Raw genomic sequence first — 20,998 nt, forward strand, 5'->3', positions numbered from 1 at the left:
TACATCTTGGATGGCCTTTCGGCAATTATTTTTTTTATTTTTGAATGAACTATTCATTTAAACTAATATGTTGGTTAGCCACATCAGAATCAAAGGGAATAAATACAAAATCCTGATAGACAAATCGGTTACTGTGGTTTTCATTTAACCAACCATGAAAGTTGATCTCATAATGTCCCATCACTTCCTCGTGAGGGATGTGGCTTCACCTGGCTCAGGTATCAGGGTTGGGCCCATTATAAGGCAATGCAGCTGGGAAACGTGCACAGAATCCTGGTACTGGGAAGAAACTACGCTTTTCTATACAAACAAGGTGAGCAGTCCAATATGAAAACAACATCATTTTACAGCATCTAATGTTTAACAGCAATCCTTCAAAGATCTAAACTCTTTTATGATACAAAACTATACGATTTTTGTTTTCTCTTTGAAATGCTGACCTTCACCTGTTGGGTTTCCGAGTAAATTTGACATAGTGATTATTGCGGTTTTACTGCATGTGTTGGAGTGACCGGAAAAAACTGTAACGCAGGTCAATATTCATTAATGATTTACTAAAGATAAATTAAGATTAATGTGTTCATCCACAAAGCTTGCATTCTGTTTTGTCTTCGTTTTCTTCTCATAAAATGTGTAGGTTTGTCTTTGTTGCTTGTTTTGTTCAGAGATGATGAAATTATATTTTTACAGCATCTGTCATAATTTTAACTGTTTTTTTGACAACACAAAGAGCTTTCTTATGATGTCCAAGGGTCAAGGCCGGAGAAATAAGGATAAGTATGTTGGAAAACGCATCTTCGGTGCTGATAAGGTTTATGGAGGCTCTCGTAAGAGCATCTATTGTGTGGGCATGTGTTTGTGAGTGTATCTGATGAAGCAGTTCATGATTTTCTGACTAATTTTTGACAGTAGAGACACTGGGAAATCATGCGGTTCAGCATCCTCTTCTTCATCGTCCTCCTGGGATTCCTCTACCTCACACTGGCACAAGGTAAAAACCACATGTGATGATTGTATTACAAATAATCAGATTCTTTTACACTTCAAAGTTCAGAACAGCAACAATTGAATACATTTTTAAATTTCAAAATCAAATTGTCAGGGTGTATTTTGCCTGTTCAAATGAATTCTAAAGGAAAAACAAATTGATGTATTTAATGGTGCAGCAATGTTAAATTGCATCATTCTAAATGTTAATTAAAATCACACATGCAATGTAAAGTTTGGTAATCATTAGTTTTTGTCATATCCATACATATTTGTTGCATGATATGTATTATATTTAAATAATATTTAATTATGCTATTTATATATTATTATTTTTAAAGTATATTTTTACAGCATCTGTCATAATTTTAAGTGATTTTTGAGTGCTTTTATTCCTATTGCATATATGCATATAGTAAACAGTAATGGAATGATAATATTACTCCCATTTATCCTCTTCTGTTTTGTAAAATAAAGCAAATAATTAATTGAAAAAATATAAAAGAAATAATAAAAATGGTAAAAGTACTGATAACAGTGTGTCCACCTCACCATGTTCCTGTAATAGTATTTTAAAAATAAGTCACTTAGAGGTTACTAAACATTTTGTATGTGTGTACTTTGAATAGTTATTGAATTCAGTTTCACTTCTATGGCTCTGCTAACAGTTCTCATATGATAAGCACCCATGTTGTTTTTCCATCCCTTCCTTGTTTGCCACTATTTATGGTTTTATTAGACACATTCACTAAATCATCAATCTGCAAAAATAGTTATGCTATGATTCATTGATGCAAATGCGTTTTTTATGCCATTGATGTGTATGTCTGTCTGTCTGTAGGCTCGTATGAGGACTGCTGTCTGCAGTATGTCAGAAATATTAAACCGTCTATGAGGAAAAAAGTGATCAGCTACAGAAAACTAGAGCTGGACGGAGGCTGCAACATCCCAGCTGTTGTGTAAGCAACATTTATATATTACTTGGTAAATATAAGCAAAGAAGGCTGTGAAATACAGCTAAATAAAAGTACAGATTTATTTTCATAGCCTTCTTTGCTTTACCAAGGGTGCTAGTAATTCTGACCACGGCTGTATATGTAAGACCTTTTAGACTATGTTTTAGGTATATAATATAAGAATCTGGTTGGGTTTTAATAAAATATTTAGACTTCTTTGGAATCATGACTGGCACTCAGAGAGACATGTGACACAAAGTGAAGGGATGCCATAAAATGTATTGCACTGCAGTGAACCACAGAAGAGATATCTGTCTTTTATATGTGATTGTCTATTTTAAACCTCATAGTTAATGATGTTTAATGCAATCATCTCTCCGCAGCTTCACAATGAAACGTGGCCGTATGATTTGCACCGACCCCAGAGAAAAATGGGTCCATGAACTCATGCAGAGGGTGGACAGACTAACAAGGGCCTCATTTATGAAGAGGAAGGTGTGAATATTTTGATATTTATATAAAATGCACCATTTTTTTAAGCATTTGTAATCACCTATTGACTATACTTCTGTAGTCAGGGTTATAATTTATAATCATTTTATAATTTATGCATTTAGCAGCGACTTACAGTTTAATAAAATAAACTTAAAATAAAATACAATTTATTAAAAAAAATTAACGTTATTTATTTCAGCTAGTTGTCAGGGCAACATTTCATATTTTTATTTATACAACAGTTCTTTCTGGTCCTCAAATCAGATTGGCTGAGAGCCTTTTCCAGCCGTGCGATATTCTAGTGACAACAGCACTCCAATCGTTTGACCGTTTGTTTCACTCCGCTTGCAGTATTTCTCACAGCGAGTTAATTTATAATCATTTTATAATTTATGCATTTAGCAGCAACTTACAGTGCATTCAGGTTATATATTTTTTTTACCAGTATGTGTGCTCCCTGGGAATTGAACCCACGACCTTTTGCGCTGCTAACGCAATGCTCTACCACTGAACCACAGGAACATAGGGTTATTATCATTAATTAAACCCATAAAAAAATCTTTACTCAAAATAAAATAAACTTAAAATAAAATACAATTTATTAAAAAAAATTAACGTTATTTATTTCAGCTAGTTGTCAGGGCAACATTTCATATTTTTATTTATACAACAGTTCTTTCTGGTCCTCAAATCAGATTGGCTGAGAGCCTTTTCCAGCCGTGCGATATTCTAGTGACAACAGCACTCCAATCGTTTGACCGTTTGTTTCACTCCGCTTGCAGTATTTCTCACAGCGAGTGTCGTTTTGGTCTCATTAATCTATTATTTCTTCCAGAGCACATAGTTTTGGCTGAGGGCAAAATCTCATCATGTTATATTTCATGTAACTTTAATGTTGTATATCAGAGCTCCTTTTTTAATGAGTGAGTCAGCAGTAAAGACTTTTATTTTGAAAGAGAGTGAAACAGGGTTGTAAACAAGGCTTCGTGTCTACAGTCGAATCACAGCCATGCTGATTCAAGATTTTTTTTTTATTTGTCACATACATGGATATATAGAGAATATATGACCAGCAGTGAAATGTAAGTATTCATGATATACAGCCATGTCGCACTGCTACTTGTGTAATATTGCTCATTTGGTTTAACTTGAAGAACTAAAATAACTACTAAATAAACTAAAAGTAATAAATACTAATTGATGAATACTTTTATTAAAAAAGTAAAAAATAAAATAAAAATGGCTAAATGACTAAAACCTTAACTAAAATAATTACAGATATATAAAAATGAAATCTAATTCAAAATATTAGTATATCAGATACTGCCTGCAGTGTGACAAATGAATTTTATTTTAATGTCTTTAAATGTACTAATATTCCTTAATATCTATTAATAATATGCTAAACCATAAAAATGGCATGTGTGATATTTATAAAAGAATAATTTTGTCAAAAGACATTATTTGAAATGTAAATCTGTTATTAAATCACTTAATTTTAATTTTTTTGATGTACAGAATTTAAGGGGTTAAACAAACCAGCGGCAGCCGAGAGAGGACCAGAGGGAAAGCAGCCCGAGTGTCTCGGCCAATCACATCCTTTCTTTGAGATCTGGCTCTCCAAGCGCACATTTCAGCATGGATTGTGATATTCTCAGTACTTCCGGTGTTCCGTCCTGTGCTCTATCTGGCATCAGGTGGCATTTCCTGTTTCCAGACTTTTGTCGCTTCACTGACGGACTGCTGGTTAAATGCTCAGAATGGGAGATGGCCATTATTTTCCTTTTCCACATGCTGCTGTTGCCCTCTGTTATAAAACCTTGTGAGCTGCCTGCTTAGAAAGCCCAGAAGCATACTTTGGTTTAGCGCAGGCGCACAGTCAGCAGTTTGTTGTTGTTCTTATTCAGTCTCCTCCGTTTCTTTTCCGACTGTGAAACAACGGCCTGGTTCAGTGTACTAATTACTGCAAAGTGCTGATGACGAAAATACCCTAAAAATACCATAGTGTTCGCATAAAAACAGAATTGTAGCTAGGCTCAAAAGTGGCTCTGCATTGTAATCAATTCAATCAGCGCTCATGTAAACCGCATTTAAATTACATTAGGCTACATTTAAATTACTTTTACTGGTACTTCTCTGTATTTAATAAAATGTATATTTAAATTCCTTCCGCTTTGTCCGCCATATAGCAAAGCGTGAAATGCTGCTTGAACATACTGACTACATAGGCAGCTCACTAGGTGTGTATAGCATCACCTTGAGGGTCGTATTAAGCTACTGTATTATGAACTTTCACATTGCACACTTTGATTTACTGCTTTTGCCCCACAGTACACTCTTAAAAATAAAGGAGCTTCACGATGCCATAGAAGAACCTTTTTGTCTAAATGGTTCCATAAAGAACCTTTAACATCTGAAGAACCTTTCTGTTTCACAAAAGGTTCTTTGTGGCGAAAGAAGGTTCTTCAGATTATAAAAAGGTAAGAAAGAGCTGGTTCTTTAAAGAACCTTTGACTGGATGGTTCTTTGTGGAACCAAAAATTGTTCTTCTATGGCATCGCTGTGAAGAACCTTTTGAAGCACCTTTATTTTTAAGAGTGTATCTATAATAAATAGTCAGTGTGATCGAAATATTATTAGCTGTAATTGTGGGTGGGAAGGTTTTGCAAGCAAAGCAGATAATCCTTCTATTTCCTTATGAGTTTATTATACTGCCGACACACCGACAAATGACTTCTGAGTTTGTATGATATTATAATGCATTGTAAATTATGATTTGTTATTTTGGTTAATGCAATAAGCTTAATGGGTGATTATTTTATAGTTATTGATAGAATGAATACTCATAGATCTCATTCATATTCATGAATCTCAATTTCTGCATATTTAATTTTATATGTTTGGTAGAGGTTTTTTTTTTTTTTTATTTAAGTGGAACTACTGTTTTTCACTTTAATGTTCACACTTAATCCAATGAGAATGCATCTTTATAAAGGATATGATACGATGTGTTTTATTGTTTTGCTGTTTTGAAACTGGGTCATAAGCTCTTTGGGTTCGAGACCTGGTAAAATATTCTTTACACTGCAGATATTTTCTCATATATATATATATAAAAATAAAATGTTTTGAAAATAACTGGATTTATCCTTTTTTTACGTGATGCATGCATGATGTGAGATATGACATTTTATTGTTTTATTTATTAAGTATGTTTCTCCTATAATCCCTATTAGACGATAAGACACAGATAAATCAATATTTGGCATACTGAAAGTATAGACCTATAAAATTAATGTAGATCAGTTGATTTTAGAAGAATTTGATGAGAAATATTTAAATTCATGACTTCAGTAGACAAATCTGACAGTCCTAATCCATTTCACTTTATTTAGTATAAAATAGTTTTTATTGCGTTGTAACCTACTTTCACTTTCCCATGAAACAAAGACTTGTTGCGTAATAAAACAGGGTCAATAAAAAGCCAGAGAATTATAGCCTATGGCTCTTGTGAAACAGAGCGAGGCTGTTAAATTTACTTTCTAAAGGTCAGCTTTTACATGAAAGTACTGTGGCGGTGCATGGTACAATCAGATATGTACCACAACACTGATTGTTATAAATAATCTTTCCTAAGTTGCTTTGGAAGAAATGGTCTTTTAGATGTAAAAGTACAATGTACCACAGTATTGTACCCAAAGGTTATACCATGATAAATCTCCAAAAACAGTACTGTGCTATTGTTTTAGTGAAGGATGTGCCAAACTCTACAATGCAAGCATCACTATCTTGTCACAGCTAATGGCGAACGCTTTAGACATGCTGTCTGAATATCCGCCTCTCCTGCGGGTTCCAGCATGCTGCTGTCATCCTGGAGTTCTCATTTCACGTGTAACGTGTGAAGTCCCATTTTTGCACCTTTACGGCATTTTTCCTTCTCTTCATCGCTGGTGGTGAAGGAGGCCGAGGCATGTCTGCTCAGATAGCATCTCAGCGAGATGTGCCTTTAGAAATTGGCTTCCTTCATGATAAATTGTTTCCAGTTGCTACAGTTCATTCTGGCCTCGAGGCAAAAATATCCTGCAGCAAGGTTGGGTTTCTATACTTCAAATGTCGAAAATGAGATGTGGAGGCCATAAAAACATAATTTACACTGGTAATGATGTGACTGGAAAATAGTTCTTTTTATCTTTCTTTTTATCTTTTCCTGTGTGAGGAGCGTAAAGCCTGAGGACTGACGCACTACACACGAGTAAATCTTTACCCTACCTTTTAGTTGTTTTTTAGTACTTTTTGTAGTTCAGTTCACGAACAAATGACTCTCATGAGCCGGTTCTTTTTAGTGAGTCAAAATCATTCAGCGCAACCAGAGTAGTCCCATTCATAACAAATGACTATAATGAGTCGGATCTTTTAGTGAGTCAACAACATAAGTAGGCCTACTGTATTTCACAACTAGTAGTTCGATTCAGGAACAAATTAATCTTATGAGCCGGTTCTTTTTAGTGAGTCAAAAACATACGGTGTGTAGTCCGATTCATAACAACTTACTTTAATGAGTCGGATCTTTTAGTGAGTCAACAACATAAGTAGGCCTACTGTATTTTGCAACTCGTAGTTCGATTCAGGAACAAACGACTCTTATGAGCCAGTTTTTTTAGTGAGTCAAAAAACATACAGTGGAATCAGCGTAGTGCAGTTCATAAAAAATGACTAATAAATTGGTTTATTTTAGTTAATTAACATAGGTAGGCCTATTTCACGATTTGTTCAATTCATGAACAATTGACTCTTATACCAGTTCCCTTTCAGTCGGTCACTCCCGACGTCACGTCGATTGACCGACGAAATTGGGATCTCGCTTAGAGGGACCAATCCACTTCGAGTGTAAACTAAACGAGCCAATGCACATTGGCATGCGATTATTGCATCCAGCTGCTGCTGATCACAGCGTGAGTATAAGTAGGCAGCAGATGCAACGCATATTCAGCTTTTCGCTTCGGAGGGTCCCTCTAAGCGAGATCCCAATTTCGTCGGTCAACCGACGTGACGTCTCCGTTCCCTCCTTCAGGGAACGAGGGTTACCTACGTAACCGAGACGTTCTTTTTAGTAGCCAAGTCAAAAACATTCAGTGCAACCAGTCACATTCATAATAAATGACTCTGAGTCGGTTCTTTTTAGTGAATCTTTTAGTGAATCGACCACATAAGTAGGCTACTACGCGAAACGATTCTAATGAGCAGGGTTTTTTTTTTTTTTTTTTAATTAGTCAAAAAATTCAGTGCCACCAGCGTAATCGGTTTCAAAAATGACTCTCATGAGCCCGTTCTTTTTAGTGAATTAACAACATAATATGCAACAAATGACTATTATGAGCTGGTTCTTTTTAGAGAGTCATAAAACATTCAATGCAACCAGCGTAGTCGGTTTCAAAAAAACTTTTTTATGAGCAAGCAAGAACTTTTCATCTCTAAACAATACTGTCTTCAGAACACCAAAAGTGCTGTCCTTTTTAGGTGTAAACTAGCCACTTTTCCAAAGGCTGCGAGCAAAAAAATAAGGATTATTACAAAGAAATTTACAATAATAATGTAATATGATAAAATGTCAAGATTACATATAGGAGAGAGTATTTATTATTCTACTATAGTTCTTTTAAGTAGGCCTATCCTGCCCAACCCTACAGGTGATCGGGCCCTCAGGTGAATATTATCTCCTAATGCATAAAAACCAATTCAGGTGCGCAATAAGCTCATCCTTTCAGAGCTAGTAATGCAAAATATTAGGAAAGCAAACAGCATCCATATATGTGGGTCAGGTTATATATTGAGGCCACAGCTGTAAAAACAACATGTAGTGCTCATTTTGCCTATAAGGAACCACAGTTCTTTCAGTTTAATGCATTTCCATACTTTTCCATTGTTTCTTTAATCCAAGACAACTGTTATCGTTGCTATTGGTGGTTTCAGGAACGCTTGCATAGCTTAGAGGGATTAGATTTTAGTTTTATTTAAGGCGATTCAGTCCTGAACATGTTAGAGCTCAGCTTTAACATACAGGAATACACAAGCACACTTTACCTCATGTCAACTATGAGGAGCACGATTAGTCTCAGAAGTTGGTGAAACATTTTGGTGGATAGGGTCCAATAACGGTACTTTCTAAACTCCTTATTGAGGCTTGAACGTGCTAGTTAGGGTGCTGTACAGTGTTTGCACAAGTGCAATAGATTACTCAGATTTTTGACATGGCATGTAAGTTATTTGCAGGTCTTACAAGAAACTTTAATTTACATTTGGAAAATGCTTTGACATTGCACACATGCATAAACTGCATTTTTGTAGCTCAACCAGGTGCAAGGTCATGGGTTCGATTCCTAAGGAATGCATGAACTGATAAAATGCATAGCCTATCTTAAATGCATGTAAGGCAAGCTGCTGTGGATAAGAGTGCCAAATGTATAAATGTCATTGCATTTAAGGTATAAATTTAATCAGTTCATGCAATTCCAATGGGAATCGAACCTATGACCTTACCATTGATAGCTCATGATACCATGATGCATGAATTTAGGGCTTGGCGACTTACTGTAGAGTCATTAATACATTTTGAAATATATTGTTTCAGTTGATGTATTTAGTGATATGATTGTGCTTTGTTATATGGAAGTATGACTGGACTTTCGTTTTCCATTAAATGGAAATTGCATCATAAGCAAACAGAAAGAATAAAATTATTACAAAAAAAAAGAAAGAAAAGAAAGTAAGATGCACCCTCTGACTTTTGATTAATTGAAATGAATCATATATACTTTTTAACACAATAAATGTAACATTTTAACACAGTAAAAACATTTGCTGTTAGAAAGCAAAGTACCTGGGAAACTCCAAGATATGGTCACACTCTCAATGCCAAAAATGTGCTGTGCTAAAACATGATAAAAGCAGTTGCTTTGGGGAATGGTTTGTTAAGCTTATGACAAGACGTATAATCATCTGATAAGAAAATCCTTTAATTTTATGCCGGTTTGCATGTCATAATTAACCAATTTTGCAGCAGAAATATAATAATTGACCCCATGAACAATAATTAAAAAATTCTGAACACAACTGACAGCATCACCAGGGTTCATGAAGCAGGATGCAGCATGTGCCATATAGTATGCAATGACCTTATTTTGTTCTGTTTTCTATGTGAATATATTGTCAAATAATTAATTGCATGCTGTGATCAAAGCTGTATTTTCAGCATCATTACTTCAGTCTTCAGTGTCACATGATCCTTCAGAAATCATGCTGATTTGCTGCTCCAGAAACATTTCTTATTATCAATTATCAAACAGTGTTTATTTGAAATAGAATCTTTTGTAATATTATAAATGTCTTTACTGCTACTTTCAATCAATTTAATGCATCCTTGCTGAATAAAAGTACTTTATGTCCCCAAATTGTCTTCCCAAACTTGCTGATAAAGAAATTACACAGAGCTTTTGGCATGTTTAAAAACAAGGCAAAGAATATGGATGTGTTTTTCGGTACAGTATCACTGCAGGGCTCCACTGATCAAACAGTAGAGAGGACGAGCGTGACTCATATGTTTTCATACTTCTCAGTGCCTTGTATTTTTCATAAAATTACAGTGAATCAAAATGAAAAGAATTTGGCACAGAGTTCGGCTGTATTATGATTAATCAAATGCGGGTGTGAAAGTCTTGATAGGATGACATTAACTGCTTCATCACGGCGTTTCATTTTAATGACTGCAATCACACTGAAACTGTTTTATCAACAAATGAACTATTAAAACCCATAAATTGTGTCTGACGGGTCATTCAGGTGCCATTCTTGTGTCCCTCAAATACACGGGTGCAAAATGAGTTCAAGAATGAATAACTGATGTCAGTTTTTGCTTACAATGCTACTATAGAAATCACTTTCACTTTCTTGGTTGTATTTTTAAACATTTTGCGTTCTTTCATCAAAAGGATGCTTTTTGACCTATATACTTTTCTGTATAAAATGCACATTTTGAAGAAAACTAAATGAATACAATAATTGTCTCTGCTTTTTATCTTATAATTTATGTTTGCAAATATCTTAAAACATCAGCCTGTCATAGTTTTATATACCTGATCATTGAAAATAATATATCAGCATTACATTTTAATAAACACCTCTAGTGTCTTGCTATTGAATACAAGGCTTCTAATGTCATTAAACTGTAAAACATTCAGTTCTATTACTTTTCTGAAGGCACAAAAATACAATTAAAAAGTACTTTAATGGATCAAATCAGACCATTATACATTTTAATATTTTGACTATGAGATTAATATTTATCCTTGAAATGTTCTGTCCAATATATAAAAAAAGAAAGAAATTATTACAGATGCAATACACGTTATGTTCATTCAATTCAAGTTTATTTGTATAGCGCTTTTCACGATACAAATCGTTGCTTTAATTGAAAAAAACTCTTTTCAATTATTATGATGCAATCAAACTTATAGCAAAATTTGGTAGTTCTGTATGTTGTTTCAGGGTTAGCTCTACTTCACTGCATTGACATCAAACAGTCTCTGGCTCCCTCTGCTGCTCGTCACCAGTCATAAAAGAAGAATAAGTGATGCTGTTTGCACAATAATGCTCGGGTGTTGTGGGTGTTTACCTGCTGGGGCCCGTTTCAATAAGGAGGTTCAGCCAACACTCAGTTGAAACTTGAACTTACCCTGAGATGGGAAACTTTTCGGGAGTTTTCGGGTTCAGAACAGCTGAACTGAGTTAGTTCAATCGACTCTGAGTAGGTTGACTCTTGAGTTTAGCGCGTGCACCACGACTATGAAAAGCCATGATCAATGGAGCTCCGAAATTATGATTCACCATGGCAACAGCACCCGACAAAAAGACATCTGCATAATTTTCATGGCATCCCACAGGCAAAAGAAAAAGCAACAACCAAAAAAAAAAAAAGACAAAAAAAATCAGCTAAACATAAAGTATAAAAACATAATTCAATCAGGTAAAGCTTTAAAGGTTCATGGGTGTAGGCTACATGACTTTACAAGCATTTGACATATTAGGCTAAATAAATATCATTCAGTGTCTATTTCAATGTGCAGCAGCTTTTTCCACATAGTTGAATGCTCTTTTCACATAATTAAATGTTCACTAATCCAAACTGTTGCATTTCTTAATTAGAGTAATGAAATTAACATTTGACTTCTACTCAGCCAACAGCAAGAAGGCTCGCAAAATAATGAAGAACAACAGATGAAACAGATGAAGAGGATGGCCACAATACTTGATTCTTAAATCAAGATGCATTTTCTATAAGAAAAATGACATAAGGTATTTAGTCTTTTAAGTGTATTTTTCTTATTTTGCAAATTATCTGCCAATGGGGTAAGAAAAATAACCTTGTTTCCATTTGCATTAAGATTATTTTTCTTGTTTTAAGTAAAATACTCACTAAGAAAAGCATTTTTGCAGCGTTAATGAATGAATGAGGCATTTAAACATCCCTTATACACTTTAAAAAGGGGGAGAAGACTGTAAGAAAAATAAGCTTTCCTCTATCTGTAAATATTTGGATGTTGATGAAATTTGCTCATTTTGTGGTCTTGCTAAAGACACAGCTGCCCATTTATTTAGCGATTGTAGTATAACCACTACATTTTGGGTTGATTCAAGTTCTTATATTTTTAACCCTACTAATGTGACCCACAGTTTTATCCTTAAAAATATTTTTTTTTTTATTACAAACCCACAAGCAAAACTGGCTTAAACCTAATTGGTTTTCCTCTTTTTCTTGTTGAATTTAACTCTCATTTCATCCCTCAGGCATATAAATAACAACAACAACAACAACGACAAAAATGCAATTTTTGATGCATTATGATTATTCAAAGATATTTAACCTTGTCACTGTGCTCTTTCTGTGTATATAATCTCATACTAAATTATATTTGTGTTTTCTGTTTTTTGTGTGTGTGTCATTTTGATTGTTCATTGGTAAAGATACAACCATCTTTCCCTGAGCTTGTGTGTACACTCTTAAAAATAAAGGTGCTTCAAAAGGTTCTTCAAGCGATGCCATAGAAGAACCATTTTTTGTGGCGAAAGAAGGTTCTTCAGATTATAAAAAGGTAAGAAAGAGATGGTTCTTTAAAGAACCTTTGACTGAATGGTTCTTTGTGGAACCAAAAATGGTTATTCTATGGCATCGCTTGAAGAACCTTTTGAAGCACCTTTATTTTTAAGAGTGTAATTATAAGTTCTGCAATAATAATAAAAAGAAGATATGAGCGACAGGTGCACTAACACCTCATAGCATCACTAACTCGACAAACCTAGTACGGTTTTCCTCGGTGTCTGCACAAGGGAGACGTCGGGCAGCTGCTCGAAGATCTCGCCTTTGGAAAAGACTGTTGATTTTATACTCGAAAAATGGAACTATTACTACTTAAAAAATAAGATTACCCCAGAATGCATTGCTAGCTCACCCCAACACTTATGCACAACAATTATGATTATGAGAGGATGAGGAAGACCATGATGACGGCCCCCTGAACCCCACAGCTTGAAGGAAGAGCGGAAGAACACGTGCAGGACATTCGTGTGCCTGTTCTCCATCAGCACGACTACCTGTAAAACATTTACACAGGTTAAATCGTTTTACAATTCAATGTTGTCAGCTTTCTATTTCTTGCTATAATCTAGCTTCATTACTTTTGTGGTGTAGTGAAATTGAGAAAACTTAGGGTGTAAATACATGATTACCGAACTGAAACAGGTGCATGGAACTAATTAACAACCAAGGAGACTAACTACACTCTTAAAAATAAAGGTGCTTCACGATGCCATAGAAGAACCTTTTTGTCTAAATGGTTCCATAAAGAACCTTTAACATCTGAAGAACCTTTCTGTTTCACAAAAGGTTCTTTGTGGCGAAAGAAGGTTCTTCAGATTATAAAAAGGTAAGAAAGAGATGGTTCTTTAAAGAACCTTTAACTGAATGGTTCTTTGTGGAACCAAAAATGGTTCTTCTATGGCATCGCTGTGAAGAACCTTTTGAAGCACCTTAATTTTTAAGAGTGTATAGGGAACTCATTTAACTGGGAGCACAGGAAAAAACAGGAGCACTGAAAACCAAATATAAAGAGAACATAACCCTGACAATGAGCACTCTATAAGAGAGTATGCAAATATGCACCTTGTAATGAAAACAAACTGGAGAATTAATGCTAGCATTTTATCTTGAATAACTTTTTTTTTTATAACTTTTAACAACTATTTTTATGAATATAAATATAAAATATTTTCTTATTAGTTGACATATTAATAGATAATACATGCATTGCATTAATAAAAAAAATTTGAATATTTGATAAAATGGTTTAATTAAGCTTGGCATGCAATTTATCAACACTTAAACACATTAAATAGCTACAAAAAAAAACTTCCAAAAAAATTGCACAGAAAGAGCAGTCAATCATATTTCTTTCTGTATGGCTGTATGCTGTCTATAAGATGGCACAGACGGCGGACTGCGCTTGTTTCCTTTGGACGGTCGTAGGGTGAGACCAGCACCTCCTGCCGGGACGGGTGTTGGCGGGACAGAGCGCCGTGTATCCCGCCGACTCTACGGATCTGCTCCTCTGGATTCGGTGCAGAAGAATCCGGTAGATCCCGGTCAGCGGGCTTCGGCAATCCAACACCATGTTGTTCCTGAGGTGAATCTCGGTGATTCCCAGCTCCTCGAGTGCGAGTTTGACCGAGCGCTCGTAGGCGGAGAGCGTCCGTGAGGCGTCGGCCAGGTGCGCAGGTGTGGGAGGAGCAGGTGCGTACGGCTGCGGATACTCGATTCCCCTCAGCCACGCGCTGGACATGATTTGCGCCAGGGATACCCGGTCAGCCGGAACCATCCTCAACGCACCCTTAATCACATACTGACAGGCGTCAGGCACGAACGCATGGAAAGGCGTAGGATCCTCTGAGGATGCAGAAGCGCAGTCGTCTCAGACTCGAGCCGGTAAAGGGGAACGTGGCCGTCACCATGAAGTACAGCAGGACGCCCAGAGCCCAAATGTCCACCAGCGGTCCGATGTAACCCTCGTCCCGAAAGAGTTCAGGGGCGGCGTAGGGCGGAGAGCCGCAGAAGGTGGTGAGGATGTCGGTGGGTTTGCATTCAGCACTGAATCCAAAGTCACCCACTTTGATGCAGCATGTGGTGGTGTAGAAGACATTTTCAGCCTTCAGATCCCGGTGGATGATGTTGTTGTCATGCTAAAGGTAAAACACTTTTTTTTTTTTTTAGATATTTGCAGAACATTTTGGCATGCTGACTGCAGAATGCAGTATGTGGATTTTCTGTATGCATGCAGTACTTGAATGATGCACTACATTTGTGCAGCACAATGCAATGCACTTGCCTTGAGTTTCCATTTCCAGTAGAATGAACAGCAAGTCATGTCAGCTGTTATATTTAACACGTTTGACTCATTATTTTATCAGACTGCTAAAAGTGAAGATAAGTTAGTAGCAAATAAAGAATTAAGTCAGCCGGAACCATCCTCAACGCACTCTTAATCACATACTGACAGGCGTCAGGCACGAACGCAGGAAAGGCGTAGGATCCTCTGAGGATGCAGAAGCGCAGTCGTCTCAGACTCGAGCCGGTAAAGGGGAACGTGGCCGTCACCATGAAGTACAGCAGGACGCCCAGAGCCCAAATGTCCACCAGCGGTCCGATGTAACCCTCGTCCCGAAAGAGTTCAGGGGCGGCGTAGGGCGGAGAGCCGCAGAAGGTGGTGAGGATGTCGGTGGGTTTGCATTCAGCACTGAATCCAAAGTCACCCACTTTGATGCAGCATGTGGTGGTGTAGAAGACATTTTCAGCCTTCAGATCCCGGTGGATGATGTTGTTGTCATGCTAAAGGTAAAACACATTTTTTTTTTTTTAGATATTTGCAGAACATTTTGGCATGCTGACTGCAGAATGCAGTATGTGGATTTTCTGTATGCATGCAGTACTTGAATGATGCACTACATTTGTGCAGCACAATGCAATGCACTTGCCTTGAGTTTCCATTTCCAGTAGAATGAACAGCAAGTCATGTCAGCTGTTATATTTAACACGTTTGACTCATTATTTTATCAGACTGCTAAAAGTGAAGATAAGTTAGTAGCAAATAAAGAATTAATGACTATAAAAATGTCAAGTGGTGTAAAAATGAATATATTTTCCTTATACATTGAAGACACTTGAGTGCTAAAAATCGAACATTTTAAGGGTTAAAAGTATTTGAAAAAGAAATGCAAAAATGATTACACCGCCATTTACATTTATGCCTCCCAAAACCAATAACACTGTGGCTCACCATGTGTTTGACAGCAGACAGTATCTGAGAGAAGACCAGTTTACTCTCCAGATCAGAGAGGCGTCCTCTGGTGGCGATCCTGGAGAACAGCTCTCCTCCAGGCGCGTACTCCATCACCAGATGAAGCCTGCGAAACGTGTCCACCACCTCATACAGACGCACGATGTTGGGGTGGGACAGTCTTTCCATGCAGCGTATCTCAGATGAGAACAACCTCTGCGAGCGCTTGTCCAAACACAACTTACCCAGGATCTTAACAGCTACCCTTTCTGAGAGAGAGGAGTGAAAGGGGAGTAAATGTCACATGGGTCAGTTATAGTTAGGCAGATTGTTTAAAAATGTAGTTTTGCACGTTTCATACATTCTTGATTTATATAAGAATGTTATCTGGAGTAAACCAAGGTTATTATAGTTAACTAAATTTAAATCTAACATTAAAACCATTAAAAAACGTATTACTTGAAATAAACTATAAAAAAAAAAAATTTCAGCTAGTTGCCAAGGCAACATTTCTTATTTCTAGCTTATTGCTAGCATGTTTTACTGTGATTTAACATATAGCTAATGTGAATGTAAAAAAATCTGGCTAAAAACCAGCTAAAACCATCTGATTTAGAAAAAAAACCAGCAAAAAAACTATTAAAACCAGCTAAAACCATCTGATTTATTAAAAAAAAAAACAGCTTAAAACCTTTTTTTTTTTTTTTGCTAGGCTAGTTGTCTAGTCTTAGCTGGTCAAGCCATCTTAATTAGGAAACTTTTAGCGCATTCATCATAGAAGATGTGTATTGCATGGAATAGTTTTTTTTTTGAATTTTTTTTTTTCAATTAATAGATTTGGGCACAAAAATGAGCGCTGAGCACTGACACAAATGCACTTCTGAAACAAAACAAAAATCATTAAAAAATATTAATAAAAAATGAAATGATTTGACCACCCTTTTACCTTCTACACTGTTTTGTTTCTGAAAAGGTAACATTCATATGGTGACAGGACGGGTTATACAGGACATCAAGGTGGGTCTCCAGGGGGGTTTATAGAAATGAACACATCCTGATGAAGATTAACTATAATCTTCTGGATTAACCCAGATTTGTCTATGACGTGATGAACACATGTTCGATTACCATTCACAACAAAAGAAAATCTGAAGGGAGGTTTAGGTATTTTGCATTGAATGCAGCAACACTCAGACATTTTAAATGACTTAAAAGAACAAAGAAAGTGTCTCTCACCATTGGTCAGGTCATGAATGCCGAGTTTGACCTGAGAGAAGTTTCCGCTGCCTATTTCCCCACGAAGCTCGTAAAAGCCGATCCGTTTGCCGAAGGTGAGGTCATTGACAAGCTTCTCCTTGTGGCCGAGGTCATAGACGGCTCTTGCGAAAGGCGTCTGCTTCACGCTGACCTCCGGGCTCTCAACTGCAGGTTTTCTGTCCAGTGCTTGACCGCTCGTCTTCTCCTCCGTGGTTTTATCGACCTCCATCCAGGCCGACTGAGGCACGAGCTCTTTGTGGTGAGACGACATTGTTTGCTGGGCCACCTGCCCTGTAGAAAAAAAGAGATCTCATTAATATCTCAATTGTTCCTCATAGAAAGCAATGAGGTTAAATGGAGATTTTTACTAGTCTCCTTCTTCTTTAGATGTTTCTCCTGAGAAAAAGACCCCAGTAGTCTCACCTCATGTGTCTCCTTTAGAGTTTCAGAAGAGATCTCAGTATCTCAAACTGTGCTCAGACCCTTTGTGTTTCATTTCGGAGGTTTTCCGGTTTTCAGTTATGTTTCATTTACCTAAGCTTTGTCTCTGATGTTTCTCATAAAATTCCTTGTGAGAAATAAAAACAGACAGAAATGAGTCAACAGCTGTCCTACAGTTCTTGGGAGAACTATATAAGAGTTCATATTGAGATCTGAGCACAGTTTGAGATATTTTTGAGATCTCTTCTGAGATTACTCTGGTCTTTTTCTCAAGAGAAACACCTGAGATGAAGCAAAAGTCCCCTTTTGATCTCATAATCGTTGTCTAGGTGGGAAAAAATCCAGATATTAAAGAGATCTAATGTGAGATTTTCTTGCCTATGGGAAGATCTAAGATATTTCTCATTAAATGCTTCCTTGTCCAAATAATCAGAGCTATGCACATTTATAAAGCATCTAAATTGTCTTTTTCATGTCTTTTAATCTTATTTCTACTAAGGAATCTTAAAAGAAAATCTAAGAACTCCACAGTTTCCTGAGCTATAAAAGAGCAACGTCTGAACAACATTTTTAACATTTTCTTCTTTGTCCTAAAACTCAAATAAGACCATTTAGGACATAAAATTGTTTCATAAAATTCTATGGAGAACTACATAAGAATCGTTTAAGTTCATACTGAGATATTTTTGAGATCTCTTCTGAATCTTGTAAGTAGATTACTGGGGTTTATTTCTTATGAGAAACATCTGCAATGAAGGTGCTTCAGCAAAAGTGGCCATTTAATCTCATAATTGCTCATAATATATGGGGAGCCAATGGGAAGATCTCAGTATGAACTCAAACATTTCTCATCAGACGTCCAAATATCCTTAGTGATGCTATACACGATAGATTTAAATGTCTTTAGTTATTTCTACTAAGAAATCTCAGGAGAACATCTGAGAACTCCATAAAGTGTCATGAGTTATGAAAGAGCAACATCTGAGCAATAACATTGTCCTCATTGACCTAAAAACTTAAATAAGATCATTCTGGATTTAAAATTGTGTTTTCAAACTCACACAGAATCTGTGCTCATCCATTTTTCTCAGTGAGAAAGGACATTTAAGTATCAACTTTGTCTCAGATGTTTCTCTTAAAATTCCATATGAGAAATAAAACTAGTCAATAGCTGCCATACAGTTCTTTGGAGAACTTTGGAGAAACGTTCTCTTCATGTAGAGTTGTTCTTATTGAGATATTTTTTAAATGTCTTCTGAGTCTTGTAAGGAGATTACTAGGGTCTTTTGCTCAAGAGAAACACATGAGATAAAGGAGACTTCAGAAAATGTCTGCTTTTAATCTCATATTTGTTGTTGTCTAGGAGCAAAAATCCAGTTATGGAGAGCCTTTGTGAAGATTTCAATATGAACTCAAACATTGCTTATCAAAAGCTTTCTAGTCCGAATTATCTGAGATATAGTATACACATTTATAAAGACCGAAACTGTCTTCATGCCTTTTATTCTTATTTCTACTTAGAAGAACATCTGAGATCTTCTTAAAGTTTCCTGAGCTATATGAAGGAGCAACATATGAGCAATAACATTGTCATCTTTGTCCTAAAAACTCAAATAAGATCATTCAGGATATTAAATTGTGTTTTCAAACTCACACAGAACCTGTCCTTTCCCTTTTTTCTCAGTCTTTAGTGGTAAAGTGCCGCTTGTCATACATAAAAACATCCTCTACGTCTTCTGGTTTCTCCTTCTGGTTGCCTAAAGTCCTTAAGATCCAGTCTTATTCAATCCAGTGAAGACCAATGAAGACCAGTCTTATTCAATCAGGCGAGTGTTATTTATTAACGTTCATCTCAATGAACTAGAATCTTCCATCGAGACACACGTGGTCTGCTTGCTCAGGTCACACAGAGTGCCGCTGTCTCTCTCTGCACTGCTGGTTCATGTGTGTGTAATCCTGTCTCACACACTCACCTACAGACAGGTGACTCACCACTGACCTCTTCTGCCGCGGGATTACAGCGTCCAGCTGTCTGTCACTCACTCCACATGCAAGCAGAATTTAGGTTTGTGTGTCTGGCTCCAATTTTGTGTTGCTATGTGGTTGCTAGGGCGTTGCTATGCAGTCACTGAGTGTTAAGTGGTTGCTGGAGTGGTGGTTGCCATGGTTTTCTGCATAGTTTTCAATGGTGTTTTGAGTGGTTGCTTACATTATTAGGTGGTTGCTAGGGTGTTGCTATACAGTTGCTGTGTGATCTAAGTGATTGCTAGAGTGTTCTAAGTTGTCAAGGTGGTTGCCATGGTTGCTATGGTGTTTTTAGTGGTTGCTACAACATTGTTAGGTGGTTGCTAGGGTGTTGCTATGCAGTTGCTGTGTGATCTAAGTGGTTGCTAGAGTGTTCTAAGTTGTCAAGTTGATTGCCATGGTTTTCTGCATGGTTGCTATGGTGTTTTGAGTGGTTGCTACAACATTGTTAGGTGGTTGCTAGGGTGTTGCTATGCAGTTACTGAGTGTTCTTAGTGGCTGCTAAAGTTGTGTCAGGGTGGTTGCTATGGATTTCTGCATGGTTGTTAATGTGTGCTATAACTAGGTGGTTGCTAGGGCGTTTCTATGCAGTTGATAGTGTGTTCTAAGTGGTTGCCAGGGTGCTCTAAGTTGTTTGTAGATGTTTTCTGTGGCTTTCTGCATGGTTACTGGGGTGAAAACACCACTAGTAGATTATTATTTTAATCTGTTTGTCCAGTAATCTTCTTGCACATGAATGAGCAGTCTAGAGGTTACTTGCATATGATGGCATAATGTGACCTAATTATACAAGACTTTTTTTTGTCTGATGGTTGTAATAGGACGTCTCCTTGAGCGCCTCCAGACCGAAGGATAAACAGACAGCCACAATCCCCGCCAGGACCAGACGTCTGGCATCAGAGGGAACTAGACGAGTCTGTCTGTCTGTCTGTCTGATGTCTGTCTGTCTGTCTGTCTGTCACAGAGAGAGTGATCTGATCCTCTGCAGTTCATTCTGCCTACAGAGGAGGAGTCACGGCAGGTAGACGTTCACGTTTATAAGAGCATAAAAATTCTAGATAAACATTTTTTTTTAGATGACTCATAAACAACAGTGGTGATGACAGTATATATATTTATGAACCCAGATAGCAAGCAACTATTGAAACAATGTTAAGTCAATGTGTATGCGTTGAACTGCATTGAATTAATGTTACAAAGTTTTGTTGGTTCAACATCACTTTTGCACCCGTAATTGAAATAACGGTGAGATTTCAACAAAAAATAAATCCATTGAATTAACGTTACACTATGATTGATAATACATCACTGCTGTTGAATCAACACTGAAATGATCAAAAAATAATCAATGGTAATATTGTTGAATCAATGTTAGTGTGATGTTGGTTCTAAATCACTGCTGTTAAATACATTTTTAAATTAACAAAAAAATATAATTAGTAATAACGTTTGATCAAT

General features: G+C 36.6%; 2 protein-coding genes across 3 annotated transcripts; one reads left to right on the forward strand and one right to left on the reverse strand.

Moving 5' to 3' along the window:
- The first annotated feature begins 251 nt into the window (after window positions 1-251).
- LOC107687904 (C-C motif chemokine 21-like) lies at window positions 252-4,768 on the forward strand. 2 transcript variants are annotated; one of them, XM_016485387.1, is made up of 5 exons: window positions 252-313; window positions 910-991; window positions 1,829-1,946; window positions 2,327-2,438; window positions 3,957-4,768. In XM_016485387.1, exons 2-5 carry the CDS (start codon window positions 928-930, stop codon window positions 3,969-3,971), a joined length of 309 nt encoding a protein of 102 aa, XP_016340873.1. In that variant the 5' UTR covers window positions 252-313; window positions 910-927; the 3' UTR covers window positions 3,972-4,768. The 2 variants fall into 2 exon arrangements, with proteins under 2 accessions (XP_016340873.1, XP_016340874.1); XM_016485388.1 differs by having other exon boundaries at window positions 260-313; window positions 913-991.
- A 208-nt stretch (window positions 4,769-4,976) lies between these two features.
- LOC107687905 (serine/threonine-protein kinase NIM1-like) lies at window positions 4,977-19,414 on the reverse strand. The gene is made up of 6 exons (XM_016485389.1): window positions 19,170-19,414; window positions 17,054-17,365; window positions 15,818-16,086; window positions 15,031-15,369; window positions 14,056-14,386; window positions 4,977-5,171 (listed from the first exon to the last, which is right to left on the reverse strand). The coding sequence occupies exons 1-6, from the start codon at window positions 19,237-19,239 to the stop codon at window positions 5,134-5,136; spliced, it is 1,359 nt and encodes a 452-aa protein (XP_016340875.1). The 5' UTR covers window positions 19,240-19,414; the 3' UTR covers window positions 4,977-5,133.
- Window positions 19,415-20,998: the final 1,584 nt, after the last annotated feature.

This window comes from Sinocyclocheilus anshuiensis, unplaced genomic scaffold, assembly GCF_001515605.1.
Source record: "Sinocyclocheilus anshuiensis isolate Anshui unplaced genomic scaffold, SAMN03320099.WGS_v1.1 scaffold293, whole genome shotgun sequence".
Classification (NCBI taxonomy): domain Eukaryota; kingdom Metazoa; phylum Chordata; class Actinopteri; order Cypriniformes; family Cyprinidae; genus Sinocyclocheilus; species Sinocyclocheilus anshuiensis.

Coding starts and splice junctions, on each gene's coding strand:
- LOC107687904 (XM_016485387.1), top strand. CDS start 928: ATGCGGTTCAGCATCCTCTTCTTCATCGTCCTCCTGGGATTCCTCTAC. Junction 992..1,828: donor CTACCTCACACTGGCACAAG/GTAAAAACCACA, acceptor GTCTGTCTGTAG/GCTCGTATGAGGACTGCTGT. Junction 1,947..2,326: donor TGCAACATCCCAGCTGTTGT/GTAAGCAACATT, acceptor ATCTCTCCGCAG/CTTCACAATGAAACGTGGCC.
- LOC107687905 (XM_016485389.1), bottom strand. CDS start 19,239: ATGTTTTTATGTATGACAAGCGGCACTTTACCACTAAAGACTGAGAAA. Junction 15,370..15,817: donor TGTCTGCTGTCAAACACATG/GTGAGCCACAGT, acceptor TTTTACCTTTAG/CATGACAACAACATCATCCA. Junction 5,172..14,055: donor GGCGGGATACACGGCGCTCT/GTCCCGCCAACA, acceptor CAAACTCAGAAG/TCATTTGTCGGTGTGTCGGC.